General features: G+C 46.6%; 1 protein-coding gene across 4 annotated transcripts in view; it reads left to right on the top strand.

The window, feature by feature from the left end:
* The window catches only part of LOC142568471 (solute carrier family 53 member 1), a 345150-nt gene that overhangs the window by 290727 nt on the left and 34508 nt on the right, over positions 1–19915 (top strand). For 3 of the 4 annotated variants that reach the window (XM_075678397.1, XM_075678395.1, XM_075678396.1), the window contains one exon: positions 10567–10700. The exons of the other annotated variant lie outside the window; for it this stretch is intronic. In XM_075678397.1, the coding sequence (XP_075534512.1) occupies positions 10567–10700 (134 nt within the window). The remainder of the gene's footprint in view (positions 1–10566; positions 10701–19915) is intronic. 4 annotated transcript variants of the gene reach the window in all.

A 19915-nucleotide genomic window follows, 5' to 3' on the forward strand; every position in this document is an offset into this window, starting at 1 on the left:
TGCCCAGCAGTCGGCTCGTTGTGGCAGGCGTGTAAGATTTCACGTCGAAGCGGTGATGGAACAACAACTAAGTAGTTGCTGCCGCTAGGCGAGAAGTTCTTCTTGTAGAGGACGTTGCGATGCAAGCAGTATGATGCCACACCTCTTGCAAAGAGCCTCGGCACGCTGTTGGTTCGTCCTTCAAGGTAATCAATAAGAGGCAGCAATTCAATGTCATCCCGTTGCTGGCGTGAAAGATCAGCAGTATCCATGAGTCCCAGAAAAACCGTGTCATCATTGTCTTGTGCTGCCGGCTCAACAGGAGACCGAGAAAGGCAGTCGGCATCTGCGTGCCGTTCTCCCGACTTGTATGTAACAACAAAGTCGAACTCTTGGAGTCGAAGACTCCAGCGTGCGAGCTGGCCGGAAGGATCTTTCAAATTAATGAGCCAGCAGAGGGAATGGTGATCACTAACGACGGTGAAAGACCGACCATACAAATACGGACGAAATTTCAGAACTGCCCATACCATTGCGAGGCATTCTTTTTCATTAGTGGAGTAGTTAGCTTCGGCTCGGGATAGTGTCCTACTGGCGTAAGCAATCCCTTTTTCGCTGTTGCCCTGCCATTGTACTAGCACCGCCCCTAGACCGACATTACTAGCGTCTGTATGCAATATCGTCGGGGCTTCCTCATCGAAGTGTGCTAATATGGGAGGCGATTGCATGCGTTGCCGGAGCTCGTGGAATGCCCGCTGCTGGTCTTCGCCCCAAGTAAAAGGCATATTATCTCGGGTGAGCTGTGTTAATGGCCATGCGATACGCGAGAAATTCGCAATACATCACCGGTAATATACACCGAGTCCCAAAAAACGTCGCACGGCTTTTTTGTCTGATGGAATCGGAAAATTAGCGATGGCGGCAATTTTATCCGGATCAGGTCGGACTCCTTGGCTACTGACGACGTGACGGAGGAACTGTAGCTCATGAAAACCAAAATGGCACTTCTCAGGCTTCAAAGTGAGACCGGCTGAGCGTATCGCTTCAAAAACAGTTTTCAGCTTTCGTAAGTGTTCGTCGAACGTTGCGGAAAAGACAATCACGTCATCCAAGTACACCAGGCATGTTTGCCATTTGAGTCCGGAGAGCACAGTGTCCATTAGACGCTGAAATGTTGCTGGCGCCGAACACAAACCGAAAGGAAGTACCTGAAATTCATTAAGCCCGTCAGGCGTCACAAAGGCTGTTTTCTCACGGTCTCTCTCATCCACTTCGATCTGCCAATAACCGCTTTTCAAGTCCATTGAGGAAAAGTAGCATGCGTTTCGCAACCTATCCAAGGAATCATCAATACGTGGCAGTGGGTAAACGTCCTTCTTTGTGACCTGATTGAGCTTCCGATAGTCGACGCAGAAGCGCAGGCTACCGTCCTTCTTCACTAAAACTACAGGTGATGCCCAAGGACTATTAGATGGTCGAATAACGCCATCTTCCAGCATCGTCTTCACTTGTTTTTGTATTGCTTCGCGTTCCTTTGGCGCCACACGATAAGGGTTTTGTCGGATGGGTCTGGCGTCGACATCAGTAATGATGCGGTGTTTGGTAAGTGGCGTTTGACCAACTCTTGACGCAGAGGAGAAACAGCCCTGGTATTGATTGATGAGCTCAAGAAGACGGTTCCGCTCAACGGCCGTTAACGTCGGATTAACGTCTACAATAGGCGCAGCTGTGTGGATTGTAGAGGCCGACTCCTGCGCTAAGTGGCAGTCTTGTATTTCTGTCACTTCGTCGAAATAGGCGACAGCAGTGCCTCTAACGATGTGTCGGCGCTCCTTACTAAAATTCGTCAGCAAGAGTTCGGCGCATCCGTTGATTACATTGATAAGTGCTCTGGCAATGGAGACACCGCAATTGAGTGCTAGCGCACTGATGTGTTCAGCTACTCCAGTCCCATTTTGCAGGCTGTCACAGCGCACCTGTACGAGAGAGCAACTCCGTGGCAAAAGTATGACGTCGTCCGCGGCAATAGGGGCACGACGCCGCTGAAAGGATGGGACGCTTACCGTTGCTGTTTTTCCAGATTACGTTCCTCGGTGCCTTATCTCCGTGGGATCTCGAACCTTGGCCGCGCTGGGCTGATCAAGTATTTCTGTCCCGGTTTCCAAAAGTGCAAAGATGGCCAAGTTCGGTTCCTTCGGCTACTGGTGGCTGGCAACATGGTTCCTTCACTGACGCCCTCGCAAGCTATGAAGCGGGATATAAAGGCCAGCAAGGCACCACTTCGGTTGGGTACGACGCCGCTGAAAGGATGGGATGCTTACCGTTGCTGTTTTTCCAGATTACATTCCTCGGTGTCTTATCTCCGTGGGATCTCGAACCTTGGCCGCGCTGGGCTGATCAAGTATTTCTGTCCCAGTTTCCAAAAGTGCAAGGATGGCCAAGTTCGGTTCCTTCGGCTACTGGTGGCTGGCAACATGGTTCCTTCACTGACGCCCTCGCAAGCTATGAAGCGGGATATAAAGGCCAGCAAGGCACCACTTCGGTTGGGTACGACGCCGCTGAAAGGATGGGACGCTTACCGTTGCTGTTTTTCCAGATTACATTCCTCGGTGCCTTATCTCCGTGGGATCTCGAACCTTGGCCGCGCTGGGCTGATCAAGTATTTCTGTCCCAGTTTCCAAAAGTGCAAGGATGGCCAAGTTTGGTTCCTTCGGCTACTGGTGGCTGGCAACATGGTTCCTTCACTGACGCCCTCGCAAGCTATGAAGCGGGATATAAAGGCCAGCAAGGCACCACTTCGGTTGGGCACGACGCCGCTGAAAGGATGGGACGCTTACCGTTGCTGTTTTTCCAGGTTAGTTACTTCAAAGATGCATCTTGTATAAAATACAGCCATTACTGCCTTGTTGCGGTGTCGTGCCCGACCGAATTGTATGATAAGATGCGGCGTTTGCTGCTGTTCTTTTCATTCTTGCGCAAAAATTCTGCATGTCTGTTGTTGCTTTCGGGTGACGTTGAATCAAATCCCGGCCCTACCGTCAAACAAACACTTGAAATTGTCCTTGAAACTGTGCGTAGGCTAGAAGTGGGTCAGTATACATTAATCGGTGAAATTAAGAGGTTGGACGAAAAGCAAGATGCTACCGATAAAGAAATTAAAAGCTTGACAGAGAGAGTGGTCACTTTGGAGGCAAAGCTTGTTTCACATGCCACCTCACTGTCTAACAGTTCTGATCATGCTACTGGCTCATTTGCCAATCAACTTCTGGCAGTAATGTCTAGGTGTGACGAAGCTGAGAACAGAATGCGACGGTGCAATCTGTTGTTCTTTGGAATCCCCGATTAGGATAAAGAGAGTTGGTTGACTACAGAAAGAAAAATTATTGCCCTATGCTCAAATAATTTGGAAATCTTAACTACTGGTTCTCAGTTTGAACGTGTGCACCGGCTGGGAAAATTTGCTTCAAATAAATCTAGACCAGTAATTGCCAAATTTACGTTCTTTAAGGATAAGCAGGAAATTCTCACTAGTGCGCATAAGCTGAAAAATACTGGGATCTCTATTAGAGATGATTTTTCGCTAGCTACTTGACAGGCACGTAAGAAACTGCTTCAATTTGCCAGAGAACGTAATTGTCCTTACAAACTGAATGTCGACAAACTTCGTATCGATAATACTACGTATATTTACGACAGTTCTTCTGATTCCGTAGTACCTGCTCGATAGCTAGTTGCCGATGTGCACAGTGCTAAAGTCCAGCGGCTATCAACAACACGTGCACCTTCAATTTCAGTATCATTTACTAACATCCGCAGTCTGTTGCCAAAACGTGTCCTGCTTGAATCATATCTTGAAGATAGCATGTCTGATGTTGTATTGCTAACAGAGACCTGGCTTAATGCAGATGTAGGTGACTCCGAGTTATTTCATACTTCTAATCAGTACGCCATTTATCGCCATGATCGTCCACATAAGAAGGGGGGCGGCGTGTTGGTGGCCATCAATAAAACTATTCCTTCTTTTCTCGTTGACACTGACACTGCTCTTGAGGTTGTTTGGGTGGCTTGTCCTACATTATACGGGAAGCTACTGATGGGCATTTGTTATCGCCCACCTGCCGCTGACCGGTTGTTCGTGTCCGATCTTCATAAGAGTATTACCAGGGCCCTTGAACAGTTTCCCACTAATAAAATCTACCTGTTTGGGGATATTAATTTCCCTGATATTAATTGGTCTCGCTTGTCTTCATCGAGCATTGATTCAGCTGATTTTATTGAGCTGTGTTTAGAGTTCAATCTTACGCAAATCGTTTCTGAGCGTACCCGCGGTACCAACATATTAGATCTTATTCTCGCAACAGAGCCACATAGCATAAGCCCTGTCATGCAACTTGATGGCTTTAGTGACCATAACCTCCTGCAGTTCTCAATTTATATTCCACTGAAATTCGCTGGTGCAGAACGTAAGATTATCAGGGATTATAGCAAAGCAAATTACGAACAAATGAACAATGAACTTGAGGTTTTCTTTCTGAAAACGTTTCTTCCATCATTTACAAATAATTCTGTTGAAGCGAATTGGAATTCATTTAGAAATATGATGTCACTTCTAGTAGACAAATATGTGCCACTAGTCACTATATCTAATGACAAACGTAACCCATGGTTTAATAAATCACTTAGGTCACTCCGAAATAAAAAGAAAAGGCTATACGCTTCTGCTAAACGGCTATCATGTCCCTCGGCATGGTCTAAATATAAGGATTGTTTAAAATCTTACTGCCTAGCAATATGTGAAGCCAAAAAGAAGTATTTTTCCAAAGATCTGTCCTCACTTCTACACACTAACCCTAGGAAGTTTTGGCAAGCTATCTCTCCTGACCGTGACAGTAATACAGTAACATTACATGACGCTGACAATGTTCCTGTCCCTGCATCTGAGTGTGCTTCAACTTTCAATTCGTTCTTTAGCTCTGTGTTCACCAATGAAGACTGCTCCTCCGTTTCCTGTGTCTCCGATTTTCATTATCGCTTCATGTCCCCTATAAATATTAGTGTTGAAGGCATTTCAAAACTAATACGCGGCCTAAAGGTGTCTACATCATGTGGCATTGACAATATTAATTCTAAAATTCTAAAGAACACGTCAGCTATATCCAGTCAGATTTTGCACTACATCTTTCAGCAGTCTTTATCAACAGGTCTTCTTCCTGCTGACTGGAAGATAGCCAAAGTTATTCCTATATTCAAAGATGGAAACAGACACTCACCTGGTAACTACCGCCCCATTTCACTAACATGCATTTGTTGTAGGCTTCTCGAGCACATCATTGCCTCCCATTTATCCCACATCTTGAATCTAATAACTTTTTCTTTCAAAATCAACATGGTTTCCGTAAAGCGTTGTCTTGTGACACCCAACTATCGGAATTTACGTCAGATTTACATTATGGTATGAATAACAGCAAAATTATTGATTGCATCTTTCTCGACTATGCAAAAGCCTTTGACAGAGTTGCTCACTCTCGTCTAATAGCTAAATTAACTGCTCTTAGGATTGACTCATTAACATTATCTTGGCTTCGCAATTTCTTATCTAATCGGCACCAGTTCCTATCTGTGAATAACTTTAGTTCCTCCACGTCTGTTGTAATGTCAGGTGTACCCCAGGGTAGTGTGCTAGGCCCTCTTCTTTTCCTAATTTTTATAAATGATCTACTGAGCAACATTTCCTCCTGCATACGACTTTTTGTGGATGACTGCGTCATTTACAGAACGATTAACTGTCATGATGATCACCTAACTTTACAAAATGACCTTCACCTAGCTAATCAGTGGTGCGACCATTGGCAAATGACACTTAACACATCTAAGTGCTGCGTTCTTTCCTTCACTCGTACCAAATTGTATACTAAATTTCCTTACAAAATCTGCTCGTCGGAAGTTCCCCGTGACTCTACTTACAAATATCTTGGCGTTTATTTTTGTACTAACCTAGCCTGGGAGCTTTCACATCAAGAAGATATGTGCTAAAGCTAACAGAACTTTAGGGTTTTTACGTCGTCATCTGCACCTCTCGCCAGCTACCATCTGTCAACAGGCCTACCAAACTTTTGTGCGCCCTCAACTTGAATATGCTTCATCGATCTGGTCTCCTAATCAACAATACTTAATAGATAAATTGGAATCCATCCATAATCGTGCTGCCCGCTTTATAACTTCTAACTACAGTCGTCAATCTAGCATTACTAAAATTAAACGCGGTGTTCCCCTGCCGGACTTGGATTCCCGCCGCTCTGTTGCTCTCCTATGCCTCTTTCATAAATACTACTATAACTCATGGTCCAGCCGCTTGTCGCTTGAAACTCCTTCTCGCACATCTACTCGACTTCATAATCATCTCAGTTTCAGGCGCATTTTTGGCCGCACACAGTCATTCAATAACTCTGCATTACCGCGCGCCATCGCACTATGGAATAGCCTTCCAAATAATATTGTGTCAATAAAAGATCCTGCCATATTTCGTGAACATTTGGAACTTCACATGTTCACTTGACTTTGTTGTACCACTTTGTATTGTATTCGCCTTTGTATTGTTTTTGGACTTTGTTTTCCATTGTATTCCCTTGAATTTGTATGTATTTTTTCCAATGTTTAACAGTGTTCCTTTTTTCCAATGTACAAATTTATTTGTTTCTCTTACTATTTAGTTCTCTTTTTTTGCGTTAAATATTTGTCATTTTTTTGTAACCCCCCTACTCGATGCTCCTCCGAGCCTGTAGGGTAAACTGAATAAATAAATAAATAAATACGTAAGCGAGGTTGTTGTGGCTTCTCATGGGTGACATTATCCGAACTCGTGGCAAATGTGACGCTTCTGTCATGGATGTTAATCATGGCGCCGTACTCCCGTAGGAAATCCATGCCCAATATAAGTTCTTTACAACACTCAGTAAGGACGACGAAGGTGACGACGGAGGTTGAACCGGCGATAAAGGCTCGGGCCATGCATTTCCCAACAGGTGTCATCAACTGACCTCCGGCGGTCCTTATGTTGGGCCCGTGCCATGGTGTCTTCACTTTCCTTAGTTTTTCAGCGACCTGTAAGCTTAGGATTGAAAAATGGGAGCCAGTGTCAACCACAGCGGCTATTTCGTGGCCGTCAATGCATACGATGAGCTCGGCGCTGACGATGTCAGTTACGTCTTTCGTACTTCTATCCATCACATTCGTCGTTGTGCTGGGCGTCTTTTTCGTCAATGTAGCCTACAGGTCGTCGTTCGTCGATAACGGGGGATGTGGAGCAGTTCGAGTATTGGCAACCTCACCCCCGGAGGTCGCTGTGGCTAGTTTCCCCGTCGAGGGCTAGGCGATCTTCCCCTAGTGACGTCGGCAAAACTGCGACGAGTCGGCAATTGTAGCACGCCGGAGATGGAGAAGGAGAACGTGGTTGGGGCATCGTCGTATTTTGTGGCTGACTGTTCACAGGAGCATCGTTGTAAGCGCGTCGACCGTCGTACGGAGAATAAGCATAGTTGGCAGGAAAGCTTGGGTGTTGAGCGGCGCGATAGTTGTTCCATTTGTGGCAAACTCTATAGACGTGTCCAGCTTCACCACAATGGTAGCACACTGGTCGACGGTCGACGGTGCGCCACAAATTGGTTTTCCAACGCTGATAGCTCGGCCGTAACTCTCCATGGAGCCAAGGAATGGCGTGCGCATGTCGAAAATACGGCGTTGTTTGTGCTGGCATGATCGGCGGGGTCGGTAGAGTCGACGAGGCTGACGATGTCGTCTCTGTTTGTGGCGTAGGTGGTGTTGTAGTTATGGGTGTCAACGGCGTTGAAGTTGCCTTGAGTGGACAGCGAACAGCCTCCGCATAAGTGAGGCGCCGCGGAACGTTCCTACAGTCTGGCGCTGAAAAAGCTTGCCGTACTTCCTCCCGGACTACATCAGCAACAAAAGATAACGCTGGTGTCGGTTCCGTAGGCGCAACCACAAAGCCGAGCTGCCGAAGCTCTTCTCGCACCACCTCTCGGACAACTTCACGCAGAGACGTGTCGTTACTCGCAGCCAGTACGGAAGTGTTCGCCGCCGAGTTGCTCATGTCATGCTGGCGGTATCGTTGCTGCGGGGCCTGTTCAATGGCTGTAGCCTCTTTTGTGAACTGGGCCACTGTTGTAGGTGGATTTCTCACAAGGCCGGCAAACAGTTGCTCCTTCACTCCTCGCAAGAGATATCGCAGCTTTCATTCCTCTGGCATGTCTGGGTCTGCCCTACGGAAAAGACGGGCCATGTCTTCCGAGAACATAGTAACACTCTCATTGGGCTTTTGACCGCGGATTTCAAGGAGACGCTGCACGTTTTCCCTCCTGTCGATGCTTGAAAAGGTATCCAGCAGCTGTGCGCGGAAGTCGTCCCACGTGGCAAAGCTCCTCTCCCGGTTTACGTACCACGTACGAGCATTGTCCTTCAAATAGAAATAGACACTCAAGAGTTTGTTCGGCGAGCTGGTCTTATGGTTATACTGGGCGACGCGCTCGAACTGGTCTAACCAATCTTGGACGTCTTCAAAGGCATCACCATGAAAGCTCTCCGGGACCATAGGATTCTGTAGTGTTACTTGCAATGGAGCTGCGGTGGCCATGTTATTTGTAGGAGGCAAACGATTTCTCGAAGTTTCTTGCAGTGGACTGGACTCGGGCGCTAAGCCTAGCAGGCAACGACTGAATTGGTGGACCGGTGTTTCGATGCGTGATGGTGATTCCGGGCTCGATTGTCGGCTCCGCGAAGGGGTGCCAAGCATGAAGAATACCCCGCACCTCCACCAGTGTAACGATGTGGAATCGACGAGTATGCGTAGCAGCACCGCCAAGAAACGCACTTTATCATTCGTCCAAGGGAAAAACAACAACGTCTTCTTCGTTTTCCCCGCTTCACCTAAAAACTTGCGCTACTTCAGCGTCGTCCCCAGGTGCATACCCGCTGCATTATGGTTCTGCCAAATATAGTTGTGTCAATATGTTCTTATTGATTCCTGTGTTGCCACTGTTAATGTTATGTAAAAGTTTTAACGTGATTATTTTTCTGCGTGTGGACAGCAACTTCCACCCCAGATTTTACCTGGTTTGCGAACCTCTAATTTTGTAGTCATAGATGCCCGTGACGAGTCTTGCAGCCCTTTTCTGAACACGCTCTTACTTATCCTCAAGAACTTTTGTGAAGGGGTCCCATGCTGCACAAGCATATTCTAACACCGGCCTTATATTTGTATGATACAAAGCTTCCTTCAAAGCTATATCGCTATGGACGGACGATCTGTTGGCGACCAGCTCACTGACGAAAAAAATGATAAAAGAAAGCAAGGCTTTTATTTTTATGCGTTTTTCTTCTGCATCGAGGAAAATGAAAAACTATCGCACGTGGAAGCTATAATGATTCCGTATCAAAAAACCAAAAAGAACCAAAGCTGCTGTCAAACGCTGCCCTAATGCTTGGCGCAATAACACTTGCACAAGCTCTGCCTGCATAGCTTCTCTTCGTTATGAGAACAAAGCAAAACTGCGCAAAAAGGGACAAGACAGAGAAAGAACCACACGACACAGGCGCAGACTAACTGGTTTAATGCTCCAATGCCACGTTCCTACAAACAACAGCATTAAACCAGTTGTTAGTCTGCGCCTGTGTCGTGTGGTTCTTTCTCTGTCTTGTCCCTTTTTGCGCAGTTTTTCTTTGTTCTCATAATGTCATACCAACTAGCCCCTCACCGTACGCTTCTAGACTTCTCTTCATTGCCACACAGAGCTGTCCGCGAGTATAGAGTGGCCACAGTCAAACAAGATTATTTTATTTTTTAATTTGTAATGTCTTTATTAGGAAAAAAAACCGAAAAAAAGAAGAATTCCGATTGCCTTAAGCATTGCCCTAAAATGCCTCCTTCGGGGGCCTTGGTTGTTCATGTCTTTGGGGATGGTTCCCAAGAAGACGATGGCCTGGTCTGTTTCATCATTGACAAATTCGGCAAGCTCCACCCACAGATGGAAAACGGTGGAATGATGATTCAAGATGAGAGTGGTTGCACATTGAAGCTGCTGGGAAAACTCGGCACCACTACTGAATTGTGGTAACTGCTTACATACCGTGTCAGTGGCTCATTGTAACAAGATGCACCGTATGTTTCTGATGACACTCCAAGGCTTCACAGTTCTTGAGACACTGCACCACATATCAGCGTGGTTATGGCTGCTAGTTGGTGGAACTTTGAGCTCATAATTTCAGTAACAAATTATGGGTGAATTGTAGCCTGGAGACATCTGAAACTTCTGTATTAGTCAAAAGGGCACCTGTACTTTTCTTTGCAGTATAAAACTCCAATTTGGGAGTCGACGGTGTCATGGCTCTTTCAAGAGCATGTCAATACTGTGGACTCAAGATTTCTTGCCGAAGGACTTTGGATACATTGCTTGCTGTAGATTCAGTGTGTTGCATAATGTACTAAAATAAGATAATTTTGGGCCTGAAATGGTTGAATCCTCCTCTGTATTCTGTGCTTTCTGTGTGAAACATCCTGCTTTTGTACTTTTTCAGGGCTACTACTACTTTGCCATCTTGACGGACCTGGCACTGCGCTTTGGATGGACATTGTCAGTGTCCCTAACGGAGCTCGGTGTCATCCATTCGGACCTTATGGTCACCATCCTTGCGCCGCTCGAGGTCTTCAGGTGTGCCCGATAGTTTACCCCTTTTTTTCATCGTTACCGTTATCATCACTATGAGCTTGAGAGACTAGCATATGCATACACAGTGTAGCCATCAGCTTTGATTGCAGTCACCATGTGGCCTTCATGACTTTAGTTAAGTTTAATTAGATATGGTTGTAGTATTTTAATTTGATGTCCCTTTTAAACGATTATACAGTTAAAGCTCTATATAACAAAGTTGGTAAAATCGGGAATATGCTTCTTTATATCGAAATTTCGTGATACAGTCGCCGACGCATTTTTCGAACCTCGGGGGGATTGAAAAAAAGTCCGAAAAATCAAACAGTCTGAAAAATTTGTTCAGCCCCCCCAAAAAATATTTATTAGGCTTAGAGTGGCTTAAAAAAAATCTAATAATGCCCTGCCTCATACTACACTTAGAGGCTGTATCGAGCGGATCAGTCAACGACACATCATGTGTCGCTTGCTGGCCAAAGTGGGCCCAGCGTTTATTCAGTACTGGTTTTATACAAGATATGCAGAGGAGGGGGACGCCCTTTCTGAACGGGGGCGTATCTTGCCACAAACACAGCATGTGCCACATGCAGCACTGATAGTGATACAGATTACGATACATCCCCCTTTGTAAACAAAAAAAAAAATTGCATGACAAGGACAACTTTTTAGCTTTGGAAAACAGAAAAGAGACAGTGAAATCAAAACAGATGTGGGCATCAAAACTACATCAAAGATCGGAGCACTGCATAAAGTCACGGCATTGGTTCAAAGTTCTCGTCATACATTAAGCGTCGAGGTGGTCGACGTCTTGTAGTCCTTCTTGGAGCTACCGCCTGCTGTGGACTTATCGACATAGTGCTCGCTGTGCAGCCTTGATTTTTGCGCCGCATCTGGGTCGTGTTGCGTACACATAGGGCAGCGCATTCCTGAATATAGTCTTCGTCGTCCTGGTGGGGACCGCGTAGACGGAAAGACTCTTTAGTTGGCAATAGATGCTCGTGATTGCATCGCAAGAGTTGGCCGTCTTCAGTCATGACTACATATGACCTTGGTTGACCAGACGACCGGAAAACCTGAGCCCTTTTTGACCATGCGCCCTCTTTTTTTCTGACTGTGTCGCCGTCGTTGAGCAGTGCGAGTGGCCCTCTTGAGTAGTTTTTTTACTGGTGTTTGTCAACCTGCTGGCTTTGTGCGACCTGAACGGCTGTCCTTGTAATATTTCGGCTGGCACCCGGCCACATTCCAGTGGAGTTGACCTGTAGGCGAGAAGACCAAGCCAAAAGTCTTGTTTAGCTTCATTCGTTTTCTTCAAGATTCTCTTGACTACTTGTACCCCTTTTTCGGCGAGCCAGTTGGAGCGGGAAAAATACGGGATGGAAGTTACGTGCTTGAAATCGTAGACCTCTGAAAAGATTGCAAATTCTATATTAGAAAACTGAGGTCCGTTGTCAGTGCATACCTCTACAGGTATGCCATATATGGAAAATATGGCACTTGCTGCATCCAGGTAGTTTTTGCTGAAGTGTCTGCGAGCTGTTGGACTTCGGGAAAATTTGATCATCATCATCATCAGCCTAGTTACGCCCACTGCAGGGCAAAGGCCTCTCCCATACTTCTCCAACTACCCCGGTCATGTACTAATTGTGGCCATGTTGTCCCTGGAAACGTCTTAATGTCATCCGCCCACCTAACTTTCTGCCGCCCCCTGCTACGCTTCCCTTACCTTGGAATCCAGTCCGTAACCCTTAATGACCATCGGTTATCTTCCCTCCTCATTACATGTCCGGCCCATGCCCATTTCTTTTTCTTGATTTCAACTAAGATGTCATTTACCCGCGTTTGTTCCCTCACCCAATCAGCTCTTTTCTTATCCCTTAACGTTACACCCATCATTCTTCTTTCCATAGCTCGTTGCGTCGTCCTCAATTTCAGCAGAACCCTTTTCGTAAGCCTCCAGTTTTCTGCCCCATATGTGAGTACTGGTAACACGCAGCTGTTATACACTTTCCTTTTGAGGGATAGTGGCAACCTGCTGTTCATGATTTGAGAATGCCTGCCAAACGCACCCCAGCCCATTCTTATTCTTCTGATTATTTCAGTCTCATGATCCGGATCCGTGGTCACTACCTGCCCTAACTAGATGTATTCCCTTACCACTTCCAGTGCTTCGCTACCTATCGTAAACTGCTGTTCTCTTCCGAGACTGTTAAACATTAGTTTTCTGCAGATTAATTTTTAGCCCCATCCTTCTGATTTGCCTCTCCAGGTCTGTGAGCATGCATTGCAATTGGTCGCCTGAGTTACTAAGCAAGGCAATATCATCACCGAATCGCAAGTTACTAAGGTATTCTCCATTAACTCTTATTCCCAATTCTTCCCACTCCAGGTCTCTGAATACCTCTTGTAAACATGCTGTGAATAGCATTGGAGAGATCGTATCTCCCTGTCTGATGCCTTTCTTTATTGGGATTTTGTTGCTTTCTTTGTGGAGGACTACGGTGGCTGTGGAGCCGCTATAGATATCTTCCAGTATTTTTACATACGGCTCATCTACACCCCGATTCCGTAATGCCTCCATGACTGCTGAGGTTTCGACTGAATCAAACGCTTTCTCGTAATCAATGAAAGCTATATATAAGGGTTGGTTATATTCTGCACATTTCTCTATCACTTGATTGATAGTGTTAATATGGTCTATTGTTGAGTAGCCTTTACGGAATCCTGCCTGGTCCTTTGGTTGACAGAAGTCTAAGGTGTTCCTGATTCTATTTACGATTACCTTAGTAAATACTTTGTAGGCAACGGACAGTAAGCTGATTCGTCTATAATTTTTCAAGTCTTTGGCGTCCCCTTTCTTATGGATTAGGATTATGTTAGCGTTCTTCCAAGATTCCGGTACGCCTGAGGTTATGAGGCATTGCGTATACAGGGTGGCCAGTTTCTCTAGAACAATCTGACCACCATCCTTCAACAAATCTGCTGTTACCTGATCCTCCCCAGCTGCCTTCCCCCTTTGCATAGCTCCTAAGGCTTTCTTTACTTCTTCTGGCATTACCTATGGGATTTCAAATTCCTCTAGACTATTCTCTCTCACATTATCTTTGTGGGTGCCACTGGTACTGTATAAATCTCTATAGAACTCATCAGCCACTTGAACTATCTCATCCATATTAGTAACAATATTGCTGGCTTTGTCTCTTAACGCACACATCTGATTTTTGCCTATTCCTAGTTTCTTCTTCACTGTTTTTAGGCTTCCTCCGTTCCTGAGAGCCTGTTCAATTCTGTCCATATTATACTTCCTTATGTCAGCTGTCTTACGCTTGTTGATTAACTTAGAAAGTTCTGCCAGTTCTGTTCTAGCTGTAGGGTTAGAGGCTTTCATACATTGGCGTTTCTTAATCAGATCTTTCGTCTCCTGCGATAGCTTACTGGTTTCCTGTCTAACGGCGTTACCACCGACTTCTATTGCGCACTCCTTAGTGATGCCCATGAGATTGTCGGTCATTGCTTCAACACTAAGGCCCTCTTCCTGAGTTAAAGCCGAATACCTGTTCTGTAGCTTGATTCGGAATTCCTCTAATTTCCCTCTTACCGCTAACTCATTGATTGGCTTCTTGTGTACCAGTTTCTTCCGCTCCCTCCTCAAGTCTAGGCTAATTCAAGTTCTTACCATCCTATGGTCACTGCAGCGTACCTTGCCGAGCACGTCTACATCTTGTATGATGCCAGGGTTCGCGCAGAGTATGGAGTCGATTTCATTTCTAGTCTCACCATTCGGGCTCCTCCACGTCCACTTTCGGCTAACCCGCTTGCGGAAGAAGGTATTCATTATCCGCATATTATTCTGTTCTGCAAACTCTACTAATAACTCTCCTCTGCTATTCCTAGAGCCTATGCCATATTCCCCCACTGACTTGTCTCCAGCCTGCTTCTTGCCTACCCTGGCATTGAAGTCACCCATCAGTATAGTGTATTTTGTTTTGACTTTACCCATCGCCGATTCCACGTCTTCATAAAAGCTTTCGACTTCCTGGTCATCATGACTGCATGTAGGGGCATAGACTTGTACTACCTTCAATTTGTACCTCTTATTAAGTTTCACAACAAGACCTGCCACCCTCTCGTTAATGCTATAGAATTCCTGTATGTTACCAGCTATTTCCTTATTAATCAGGAATCAGACTCCTAGTTCTCGCCTCTCCGCTAAGCCCCGGTAGCACAGTACGTGCCCGCTTTTTAGCACTGTATACGCTTCTTTCGTCCTCCTAACCTCACTGAGCCCTATTATATCCCATTTACTACCCTCTAATTCCTCCAATAACACTGCTAGACTCGCCTCACTAGATAACGTTCTAACGTTAAACGTTGCCAGGTTCAGATTCCAATGGCGGCCTGTCCGGAGCCAGGTATTCTTAGCACCCTCTGCTGCGTCACAGATCTGACCGCCGCCGTGGTCAGTTGCTTCGCGGCTGCTGGGGACTGAGGGCCGGGGTTTGATTGTTGTATTCATATAGGAGGTTGTGGCCAAGTACTGCACCAGGGTGGCCAATCCTGCTCTGGTGAGAGAGTGCGTTACCGGTTCTGGTCACCGAGATCAGGCCGCACTCCAGGCCTGTTTGCGCAACTTTCTCAACACACGGTTTTTTTTTGTATTTTCCGGTGGAGAATTGCGCGGCACCGGGATTTGAACCACAGTCACCTTGCAGGGGAGGCGGATACTCTACCGTCCCCGCAGGAGTTAAATTAAAAAATTAAATTATGGTGTTTTACGTGACAAAACCACTTTCTGATTATGAGGCATGCCGTAGTGGAGGACTCCGGAAATTTCGACCACCTGGGGTTCTTTAACGTGCACCTAATTCTAAGTACACGGGTGTTTTCGCATTTCGGCCCCATCGAAATGCGGCCGCCGTGGCCGGGATCCGATCCCGCGACCTCGTGCTCAGCAGTCTAACACCATAGCCACTGAGCAACCACGGCGGGTCCCGCAGGAGTTGTACGCCTCATTTAACCTACAGTGGTGCCTTATTTGATCAGTCAAGGTTGACCAATCTGAGCTCGGTTATACCGCACGGATGGCACTCGGCTAGAGAACCTGGTATTTATGACCTGCACATCTGTGGCCATACATAATTTAGGATATATATATATTTTAGGAGGGTTCCCGTACAGTGATAAAATAAAAGAAAATACATTTAAAGAAAAGAAGAAAAAAAAAGGAAAAAAAAAGGAAGAGAACAGGTGATTTGAACTCGTGACCCTTCGATGTTGCCCGGAAAGATAGCTCAGTCGGTTGGATCGTCAGGCCCCAGGTTACTTTGAAGCGCCATACCTCCTGCTCCGAGCCTCATACTTACGTAAAAAGGGACTGATGTTGTCCGCGATAGTCGCGATAGTGGTTGGATGTTGTCCGCGATAGTGTTGTCCGCAATAGTGGTTGGAAGGCATACTTTCTTGGAAAAATGGCCGCCCGAGGAGAAGAGCGAACTCGAGCGGCTTTAGATACTACGAAAAGCTTGATCACGTGCTCGGCGAGCGCGTGATCGAATGCGCGCGCTGTTGCTTTGTCTCTGCGTGTAGTAGTTAAGAGAGCTAGCTTAAGGGAGGAGAAGAAAGAAAAGGAAAGTATCTGAAGCAAAAATTGCAGCGCCGTGGTTTTAAAGCGCACCCGTGGTAGAGAAACGGAAGGCAATATAAGCGTACGAGGCCCTGATACGTGCACGACAAACTGCCTTAAAATATTTAGACTTGAGGGAAAGCTTCATTAACAAACGCTAACACGGCAATCTGCACTCGAATACGACGAGAGAAATTATTGAGGCGTGTAAAATTTCCTTGAAATAAGTATGGTTTGCGAGACAAATGCTTGTAAGTATTGAACCTTTTAAAAGATGAGGGGAAATATGCGTTCACTGAGAGGTCACCGTCCGCACGAGACTACCACCAGGCACCTTACTGAGACGTGGAGGGCTCTGCGGCCGGAAACAAAGCCTCCCATTCCCGTCGGTCAAGAGCATCGTAAATGCATTAATATGACCGACCTGCGTAGCTGGAAATGTCCATGCCGACGCGCTACCGTGGTTGGTCTGAAACCGGGCACATAATCAAAGGCTCCTGTGGCAACTTGTATGCATACTTTTTACATACAGGACATGCCTGTACAAACGTCTCAATATCTGTGTTCATACCTGGCCATAAGACCACGCACCGTGCCCTTTCTTTGCATTTGTTAATTCCCATGTGGCCTTTATGAATTCTTACCAGAATATCACGCCTCATACTGGCCGGAATGACAATCTTGCACCCTTTCAAGAGGACCCCTTTTACTTCCGATAGCTCGTTAGCAGAAGACTTCAGCGGCCCTTCAATTGGTTCCCTGTTCTGCAGGTGCTCTTGAACAGCGGCTAGCTGTGCGCCGTTCCATGTCTCGGAAGCCAGTTTTTCCCACGTGGTTTCACTGACGAGAGAATCGACCACACTCACTGTGTGCATTTCGACGTCGTCGTCGGTGTGATCTGCTGTGCCCGTGACGGAAGCCCTTGAGAGCATGTCCGGCCGCATAAGTTGTTTTCTTGGAACATAGCTTATGGAAATGTCATAGAGTAACAGACGCAAAAAAAATCGCTGCAATCTGGGTGGCATGTCACCGATCGCCTTTTGGGAGATAGAGACCAACGGATGATGGTCTGTCTCAACGATAACCTGCCACCCATACACGAAATAGTTAAATCTTTTGCAGCCGAAAACGATGGCCATTGCTTCCATTTCAATTTGTGGATAGCGTTGCTGCGTCTCTGTAAGCACTCGGGAGGCGTAAGCAACCGGCTTCCATGTACCGCTGTGATGCTGGAGCAGTTTCATCAAAACGAAACTGATGCTGCAGCAGCACCAGTTTCGTTTTTTGATGCATCACAAGATACCTTTGTTTCTTTATCAGGGTCAAACACTGATAGCAAGGGCTGCCTGCTAAGGTTGTCGCACAGCGCTCTCCATTCTTTTTAGTGATTTGCTGGCCATTCGAAAATGGTGTCTTTTTTTAGCAAGCTTCTAAGAAGCGTTGTTCTTTCCGCGAACGCTGGCAGAAACTTTAAGAAATAGTTCACGACACCCAGCATGCGTTGAACAGCTAGTTTATCACTCGGTGGGGGCATGTTCAGCATGCACTCTACAAGGGATGAGCTTGGACGGATTCCATCTTCGTTTATCACGTCACCAAGGAATTCAATTGGTTGAACGCCAAGCACACTTTGCTGGATTGAATGTTAGCCCCACACATTCTGCCACTTCTAGCACTGTTCTGACACATTGGTCATGCTCTTGCCGGGATTTGGCCCGCACAAGTATGTCATCGACATACACCCTAACGCCAGGAAGCGCGTCAAAAATTTCATTTCGGGTTTGCTGGAATACTTCGGACGCTGACGATATTTCAAAGGGCAGTCGCAAAAACCGATAACAGCCGAAGGGCGTTGCGAAAGTGCATATCCTAGAAGTTTCCTCATCTAAGGGAGTTTGGTGAAATCCTGCGTTTGCGTCTAGGCGAGTGAATACCTTTGCGCCAGCCAGCTCGGCCTCTATGTCCTCCCGCCTCGGCATTGCGTAGTGCTTGCGCTTGAGGCACTCATTTATCTTCCTGGGGTCCATGCATACTTGCAGTTTCCCGTCCTTTCGTATGATAACAAGAGGACTGACCCTGTCTGTTGGCTCGGTGACTTTCGCAATTATTCGGGCTTGCTCTATGCGTGCCAACTCATCTCGAAGTGGCTCCTCTAAGGCCAGGGGTGCTCGGCGTGGTCTCTGAACCATTGGCACGGCGTCCTTGCGAAGCACCATGTGGTAGACGCATTTTACGCAGCCGGTGCCAGTAAACAGGTGACGAAAGTTGGCGGCCATTTCTTCAGAGCTGTTTCGCGACATGCTGTTCACGCGTGAAATCAGTCCCAGGTGTTCACTCGCCTCAAGACCTAGGATGGCTTGGCGCTCTTTTCGTACCACAAAAAAGCTCAGCATGGCAACGCAATCGTTTAGAACGACTTTGGCACGCATGATGCCAATGTGCTTGATTACGTCTCCGTCATAGGAGCGTAAAATTGCATTGCTAGGGTACAGGGGCGGCTGTGGGTTCATTTTGCTGTATATTCCATAAGGCAGCAAATTTGCTTGCATTCCGGTGTCAACTTTTAAATGAAGTGCCAAGTTCTTGATTAGGACTTGCACCATCCAGTCATGTTTGCTTGACACATTTCTTGTGGATACGTTGAGTATCTCGAAATCGTCTTCGTCGCCTTGTAGCTCGCCAACTAGTGCCGTCGCTTTACAACACCTGACAAAGTGGTTTTTTCGCTGACATCTCCGGCATGTTCAGCCAAATGCCGGGCAGCTTCTTGGGGTGTGTGTTCCGCCGCAATTTCGGCACACATAACGTGTCTGTTGTTCTCGGACTTTGCTGCTTGTGCTAGCCTTGCCGATTGAATGCACTTGGTGTTCTTGGCTCCACATTTGCTGTTGAGTTGCTGCTGCTTCAGCTGCTTTACAGGCTTGTTCTGCTTTCTGCAAAGTCAAGCTGTCTGCGAGGAGCTTTTCACGCACCCTGTCGTCGTGCGTTCTGAATACAATTTGGTCCCTCACCGTGGATTCTGTGAGAGCGCCAAAGTTGCAAGCACGTGCTTGATTTTTCAGGTCTCGCAAGAAATGCCCCACTGGTTCGCCAGCAGCTTGGCTCCTTCTCCTGAGTATGTACCGCTCGTGCACCCCATTGGTCTGTGCAATGCAATACTCATCAAATTTTTTCACCACCGTGGGATAGTCGTCGTTCTTCTCGCCTTCTCAAAATGTGAAGGTGTTCAATACTTCAATAGCCTCTGCGCCGGCGACACTTAAAAGCAGCACTGTTTTCTTAGACTCAGGTCGAGGCTTTTCGGCAACTTCTGAAGCACTCAAGAAGATTTCAAACCTCTGTTTGAAGAGCTGCCAGTTCTTTCGCAGGTCACCTGTTGTACAAAGTGGATTCGGTCGCTTGAAGAAATCCATTTCGCTCTACAGTATCCTTCGTCTTCATGTGTTGTGCAGGCAGTGCATTGCCGTGCTAACCACTTCTGACACCACGTATCGAGCGGATCAGTTAACGACACATCATGTGTCGCTTGCTGGCCAAAGTGGGCCCAGCGTTTATTCAGCACTGGTTTTGTACAAGATATGCAGAAGAGGGGGATGCC

The sequence above is a fragment of the Dermacentor variabilis genome, unplaced genomic scaffold, assembly GCF_050947875.1.
Source record: "Dermacentor variabilis isolate Ectoservices unplaced genomic scaffold, ASM5094787v1 scaffold_19, whole genome shotgun sequence".
NCBI classification, from domain to species: domain Eukaryota; kingdom Metazoa; phylum Arthropoda; class Arachnida; order Ixodida; family Ixodidae; genus Dermacentor; species Dermacentor variabilis.